General features: G+C 46.1%; 1 protein-coding gene across 1 annotated transcript; it reads left to right on the plus strand.

Moving 5' to 3' along the window:
• The first annotated feature begins 344 nt into the window (after positions 1 to 344).
• LOC127218284 (tumor rejection antigen P815A) lies at positions 345 to 6,763 on the plus strand. Its single transcript, XM_051179323.1, has 2 exons — positions 345 to 802; positions 6,624 to 6,763. Exons 1-2 carry the CDS (start codon positions 382 to 384, stop codon positions 6,761 to 6,763), a joined length of 561 nt encoding a protein of 186 aa, XP_051035280.1. The 5' UTR covers positions 345 to 381.
• Positions 6,764 to 7,662: the final 899 nt, after the last annotated feature.

Genomic DNA, 7,662 nt, shown 5'->3' on the forward strand with positions numbered 1-7,662 from the left:
AGAAACACTAGAATTGTGAAGATGCTGATTACTCATTGGGTAGGCGAGCCTTGCGGAGGCTTATTTCTTACTAAATGAGCTTAACAGTCTCACGGAGGGTCACGAGCCATAATAGGACCCTTTGCAAGTTCCATCCACAACTCTAGCATATACTTTGATTTGTTTTGTACCCTTCCACGTGAGAAAGTAGTCCTGGTTCACTCAGCGCTCCCCGTGCAGACTCACGAGAATGGAATGCCTCCCATGAGAGGCCCCCTCCTTCACTTCTCCCAGCATGCAATGTGCCATTGGTGCCCTGTGCAGATCTAGTAAGTGATCCGCCATCCCGTGACTCACTGCAGTCTTTACTTGGGAGAGCTTCCGGCTTGTGTCTCTTGTACAATGTCCGATAAAAAGAAACCAGACCAGGGCCATTGTGGTTCAAATGGTGAAGATGATGGAAATAGATGCCGTTTATTGGACCGGTACTCCCTGGAAGAAATTCGGTTGTCTTTGGAGTGGCTGATCTTAATTGCCTCCACTACAGGTTTTCTGGCATTCCAGTTAATCACAAATGCCATTTTTGAGGAGGAGTATGAAAGAGATGTGGCCTGGATAGCCAAGCAAAGCAGGAGTATGTCCAGTATCGATGAGGCGGATGACTACATGGAGGACGATGACTTCGAGTTCGAGGACATCGAGGATGAGGAAGAACTGCAGAACCAGGTGGAGGAAGCAGAAGGGGACAGGGCAGAAGATGAGATGCCCATGGAAGAGGGAGCAGCAGCGGCTACCCGCCTCGTTGACTTAGGAACCTGTACCTGTAAGTTACCCATGGCCTTTACTCTGGATTCAGGTTAGGTATATTATTAACCTCATCCATAGTAAAGCCCACCTCAAAGCTGAGTTCATTCCTCAGCGCCATTCCTGTCTCTCATCCCCTCCTCGTCTTCTCGGACCTGGACCTGTTCTTAGCACCCTCCTACCATTCCCCTCGACCATGCCTCATCCTTCTTCCCTACCTACCTTTTTTTTTTTTTTTTTTTTTTTTTTTTTTTGCACCTTTCCTCTCCCTGCCCTACTTTCTGACCCTGTTCCCCGTTTTGCAAATTTCCAATTCCTGTTCCCATCCCCCTCCATGCTCCCCTTTTCGCGCCATTCCCTTCCAGCTCCCTCCCCCTCCCTACTCCCATTTTAGCTTTTACTCCATGCTGCCATACCTTCCCTGTGCCCCTTTATGTCCCTTTCACCCCCTTCCCTGCTCCCTCCTTTGTATCATCTCCCTGCACCCATACCCGCCATGTACATACCCCTTTTGAGCCCCTTTCCTCTCCTTGCTCCCCTCCCCCTCCCTACTCCTCTTTTCAAGCCTTATGCACTCCCCTTTTTGTACCTTCCCTCCCCTGCCCCTCTCCCTCCCTGCCCCCTTTACTCCTTCTTCTTCCTGCTCCCATCCCCCACTCTGTTCCCCTTTTTCCTCCTCCCTCCCCCCTGCACCTTTCCTCTGCAGCTGCCCCTCCCCTTCCTACTTCCCCCTTTCTACCTCTCTTCTCCCTGTTCCTCTCCCTGAACCCTCTATGCTTCCCGTTTCATGCCTCACCTCTGCCTGTCCCCCTCCCTGCTCCCCTGTCCCTCCCTGCTCCCCTTTTCGCCAGCCACCTTTCCTCCACAGTCCCCCCTCCCTGCTTCCCTTTTTGCTATGTCTGCTATCATCCAGGAAACATTACCATGCCCCTTGGGCACCCGGCAGTGTGTATCACCCTTGTGTTCATGGAAGGCTGTACGCTGGCTCTGTAGCAGGTGCAAAGGTCCCTTGAAGAGACAAGCTCCACCCAGTCTTGCTTTCTCTGAGGCAACTGGATCTCTGTCTGCCTGTCTTCCTCCCCCTCTCTTTCCTTCCCTTACTCCCTTCCCTTTCCCAGTAAAGCTTCCCAAGTAACCTATCTGCCAGGCATGTTTGTTCAGCCACGGGATCCTACAAGGTCTAACCACCCAAAGTATATCATAACAATGTCCTTCCTCTGCCCCCCCTTTTACACCTTTCCTGCCCAGCTTCCCCTCCCTAGTTCCCTTTTCTGTGTTTCCTCTCCCTGCTCCATTTGGCTTACCTGCTCCCCTTTAGCTATGTCTTTCTCCAGGCTCCCTAGTCTCTGCTCCCATTTTCATGCCTTACCTCTACCTGCTACTGTCTGCAAGCCTTCAGGGTGGATCAGCTAGAAAATTATTCTTCTGGCACTCGGAGTCACAGAATACTGAGTGTTACAGCTCAGGTGGAAAGGTATCCTGGAGCTCGGGAGCCAAGTAACACCATAGGTCACAGTAAGCATAGCAGCTTACAGCTCTGCTTCAGGGAAAGGCTTCTCCAGTGTAACAGCTCTGCTTCCCTCGCCAAGTTGTTACAGTTCGGCTCCAGTCTCCAGGAGAGTGGAGTGTAACAACTTCACTTTGCCTGCTGGACTCAGGGTGGTGTCTGCGTATCTCCTCGGGCAAAAGCGGCCGGCCGAAGGTCTCACCCAAACCTCCTTCAAGAGATGTATTGGGAGGGAAGAATCCAGGAGAGTGGCAGAGGACAGCTGAGGAGACAGAACAGCCACAAAACAGCCACAAGCTGAACTGAGACAGGGTTTATATAGGGATTCTTAGGGGGTGGAGTTTTTCTGAGGGGAGTGGGTTAGGATTGGTCAGATTTCAGTCGCTGAGCTCAGTCTGACTAGCTGTAGCGCTCAGGGATTGGTTGGTTTTCTGCACAGGTTTAGGGTCAGATTTGGCTCTGATTTCAGGGCTAAAGTGTGTTTCTTTCACTGGTCCTTTTTAACCTTTTGGCTGTAATTTTAGGACCAGGGCCTATTTCTTTCACTGGCTCTGATTCCAGGGACAGAGTGTGTTTGTTTGGCACTGATTTCAGGGTCAGGGTGCATTTCTTTGGTTCTGGTTGCAGGGACAAAGTGTGTTTTATTTCCCTCCCTCTTTTCCTCTCTCCCACCTTCCCATGCCCCACCACCACCCTCCTCTCTGATACCCCCCCACTCTACTTATAGGGCTATGCCTTCCAGGAGGGGTCATTGAAATCTGTCAAGTCATTTGGAGTAGGGACCAGGCCCTCCCTCCTGTCTCTAGGTTAAGGGAGTATCCTTCCATGGGAAATGTGCTCCCAAAGTCCTTTTGTGCACCAGGGATACATCCTGGTTCCACTGTCTGAGGTCCCTTAGACTGCCCAGGCCTTCTAACTGAGACCCATGTTCAGGGGGTCTGAGTGGGTCCTTTCTTAACCCCTCTTCTCTCTGTTTTATTTTTTATTTATTTATTTTTCTTATTTTACATATCAATCCCAGTTAAGGGATACTCCCTTAACCTAGAGGCAGGAGGGAAGGCCTAGTCCATACTTCTCTCTGTTTTCTTAATCCTACTAGTCCCTTTCTAATCCCTGCCTTATAAACTTCATGTCTAGATTCCTTCAGCAACAAGTTCAAAGGATTTCTAACCAGACTTTCAACCAGTTGATCTTGTAGGATCACCAGCCCCTAGCTAAACAATCACATAACTGCAAACCTGGACACATCCTGATGATGAAGATGAAGATTGTCCCATGAACCTTGATTCCAAAATTCAGCATGAAGTAGTCTAATGATAATGCTGACCCCTTTCCAAGCCCCAGTTGTTTTTATTAATAAACAAAAAAGGGGGAAATGTAGGGGAAAAGGTCATGCCAAAGAAACATACCCTAAACAAGGTCAAAGAAACACACTTTGGCCCTGCAACCAGAACCAAAGAAATGTGTCCTGACCCTGAAACCAGTGGCAAAGAAACACACTTTGTCCCTGGAATCAGAGCCAGTGAGAGAAACACACACTGGCCCTAAAACCAGAGCCAAAAGGCTAAAAAGGACCAGTGAAAGAAACACACTTTGGCAATGAAACCAGAGCCAAATCTGACCCTAAACCTGTGCAGTAAACCAACCAATCTCTGAGCTGATGATCTAGCCATCCTAAACTGAGAGATTGAAATCTGGCCAATCACCACTCTGGAAATCTTCCTGGAAAAATTCCATCCCCCAAGAAACCCTGTGTCTGTTCAGTTTGTGGCTGACCAACTGCCTCCTTCCACACTGGCAGAGGCACTCTATAGAGCAGAGCCTAACTTACAATTTCACTGGGGTAAACCTCTCCTGTAGGAGCAGAGCTTTTGCACTGGGAAGCCTTCCCCTTGAAGCAGAACTGATACATCTGGGAAACCCTCCCAGCTGGGGAAGCCTTCCCTGAAGCAGGGCTTTAAACTGCTACTCTTACTGTGACCTATGGTATTCCTTGGCTCCTGAGCTCCAGGATACCTGTCTATCCCAGCTGTAAGAGCTGTAACACTCAGTATTCTGTGTCTCCGGAGTGCCAGAATACCTGTCCTATCCAATCCACCCCAAACATTTGCATTGTCCCCCTTCCTGCTCTCCTTTTTGTCCCTTTCATCCCCAGCACTATCCCCCTCCTTGCTCCTCTTTTAGCCTCCTTCCTCCCCAGCACCATCCCCTCTCTGTTCCCCCTTTTGTACCTTCCATCTTCCTGATCCCCCTTTCTTGCATTCTCCCTGCTCCCATCCCCATCCCTGCTCTCTTTGTATTTATTTCCTCTCCTTGCTCCTCCTGCCGGCTCCCCCTCCCCTTTTCATACCTTACCTCTCCCTGATCCCCTCCCCCTCTCTTCATCTCTTTTTGTGCCTTTCTTCTCTCTGTTCCCCATCCCATCCCTGCTCCCCATTTCTTACTTTCCTTCTGGCTGGCTCCCATCCCCCCCTGTGCTCTCCTTTATACTCCTTTCCTTTATCTGTTCCCCTCCCTACTTCCCTTTCCATGCCTCTTGCTCTCCTGCCTTCCACCCACTCCCATTTTGGCACTCCTTTCTGGTGTATGATTCCTCTCCCTCCCTGGCCCCCTCTTTGAACCTTCTCTCCCTGCTCCCCCTTCTTGCCTTTCCTTTCCATCTTTGGTTTCTTCCCTCCACTCTCCTCAGCTTCCCTGCCCTATCCCTGCTTCATTCCTTACCTCCTTCATCCTTCACCCCTTTCTCTTTCCTTCTTCCCATCCCCCTTCACTTCCCTACTGCCTAGATTTCCGCACCATCTTTCCTCCCTGTCTCTTTCCTTTCCAGTATCTTCCCTGTTAGGCCCAACTCTCGGGACCCAAAAAAGTCTATCATCAAGGAGACTACTCACTGAATGCAAGTACAAACATTTCTTTATTGGCATGCTGCAGCCTGGATTCTGCCCACTCAGGAGCAAGCAGAATATCACTTACAGCTAAGGGGGGATTTAAAAGGGAAAGTCCACAAGACTGAAAGTCTTGAGATTACAAAGCTGCTGTGGTTACATTGGACAAGTCAATAACTGTATGTTTGGGCAGGATACAATTAAGAAAAATATTGTAAGGGAAATAAGTTTGTTAATTATCTCCTGGGCTAGGGATTATTATAGCTGCAAATTGATGGCTGTCTGGTCTTCTTTAGGACAGAGAAATGTTGACACAGTTGGGGTGTGTTATCTGGTCTCAGGCCTCTAGTTACATACCCAGTTCTTTGTTTAGCCTTATCTGTCAGGCTGCCTTCTGGGAGCTCAGAGGAGCTTGAACATTTTCTTCTTCCTATATGGGTTTTGGAGTATAACTTTTTAGACTTTTATTATTTTTTCCCATTACATCCCCTCCCTCTCTTCCCTGTCAATCAATCTTCCCCTCACTTCACTCTCCCTGTTCCCTTCCTAGCCCCCTCCTTGTGCTTCCTTCCTGTCTCTGCTCACTCTCTCCCCTTCCCCACCCCAGTCTATCACTGCTCCTCCTTTCCCTCTTCCCATCCCTCCCTCATCTTCTCCCTTCCCTCTCTCTTCCTTCTCACCTTCTCCTCTTCTCCTCTTCCTTCATCTGCCCTCCTACTCTCCCTTCCTTTCCCCTCCACCTTATCCCTGCTCCCCTCCTCTCTCCCCAGTGTCTTTCCTCTCCAAGGCCCCTCCTTTTCCTCCTACACCCTTCTCTTTGCCCCTAGGCTTTTTGTCTTTAAAAGGAGGTCCCAGTAGGGAGGCAAGGAACATAGCCAAATAGCAAAGTCAGAATTGTAGGCATAAAAGGCTGAATGCAGAAGAAGTCATGTATCTAAAAAAGACTGGAATCCAAATCACTTGGACTAGTGTAGCCCTAGGTAATAAGGAATGACAAAATGGTAGTGAAGTTTTGGTCCTTGCTGCTTCTTTTGCCTATGTTGGTACATCTTTCTCAAATGCGCAACATGCTCAGAGCTTGTTCAACCTGGTTGAGTAATGGCAGTCTGAAAACTAGAGGCTAGTGGTTTGTTTTTAGGACAAATTAGCAATTTGTTGGTGATATTCTGCTAAAGGTATAACAAATACAAACATACTGGAGATTTTGATACCCTTCTGTCCCATGGGTTATGAATAAGGAGTTATGTATATAGAAATAAAAACGTCACCATGCAGAATTTGTTTAGAGTGAAGACCCATCAGGATCATAGACATGTTGCTAAAGTACTTTCTTTTTCTCACATGTTTATATTCTCCAGTTGTTCCTGAGTATGACTTACAGGAGAATGAAAATAAGTGTAAGATGTTTTATTTCTTCTGTGATCCTACTTTCCTGGTTCCTGTACCAGTAGAATCTGAAGAAGCAATTGAATGTGAGTGTGAAGATGCTGATGAAGAAGCTGCAAAGGAAAAGGAAGAAGATGAAACTGAAGAACCGAAAGGAGAGTCAAAAAAGAACCTGGATTCTGCAAAAGGCTCCCTGCCTTAGGAATGCAGGTACTGGCTATTCTAAGTTACCTTTCCTAACATATCCCTGTGACTAAGAACTTCATGTTTTTATGGATATTCTTGGTAAGCAAAACAGTTTTTAAAATTTCATATTATTAAATTAAATATTACATGAAATAAATATTACATTTAAATAAATATGCAATGCATTTAATGTTAAACTAAAACAATTTAACATCCATAATATATTCATGTGTTAAGCAGGAGTCAGTTCTTTCTAGATGCAAGCCCCGTAGAATAACTATGAGATTACTTGCTACAGATGGGAAATTGTCAGACTTGGTAGTAAAAGATCATGAAGAAAAATTCTACCTGCATTATATGGCCACAGAAATACTGTATTATTCTTATGGTGCCTGTTTTTACAGTGCTGATGCAAGTTGGAAAAAATATTTCAAGTAAAAGCACATCTGATTATTTATTTATAAATTATCAGCCTACTTTTTATTTTAATATTTAAAACGACATTAAACAAAAAATAAATTAAACTTTGTTTTTACTGAATTTGGAATCTGGCAGTATATTTTCCATGTTCATCTTTGTCTCTTTTTGTCTTTCTGAATTTCCCCATTTCTAGACACCTGATTTTAATGAGATGAGAATCTCTATTTAGAAAATCATTTAAACCTTTTTCAAATTTTAATTTTTTATTTAAAGTTTTAAGATTTTAATAATAAAAGAAATGAGATTCTTTTTAAAGAGATGAAATCTGAGTAGCTGGGAGGCTAAGGGAATGGATAGGCTTGGTATATAAACATACAAAGTTTTGTGCACTGAGAAGCCGTTAAAGAGGAAGAAAAAATCCAGGACTTTACAGTGGTTGATGGTAGGATGATGAGGCTGATATGATCAGATTATGGAAGCTATCAAACTCGTGAG

The sequence above is a fragment of the Phodopus roborovskii genome, unplaced genomic scaffold (assembly GCF_943737965.1).
Source record: "Phodopus roborovskii unplaced genomic scaffold, PHOROB, whole genome shotgun sequence".
In the NCBI taxonomy this organism is placed as follows: Eukaryota; Metazoa; Chordata; class Mammalia; order Rodentia; family Cricetidae; genus Phodopus; species Phodopus roborovskii.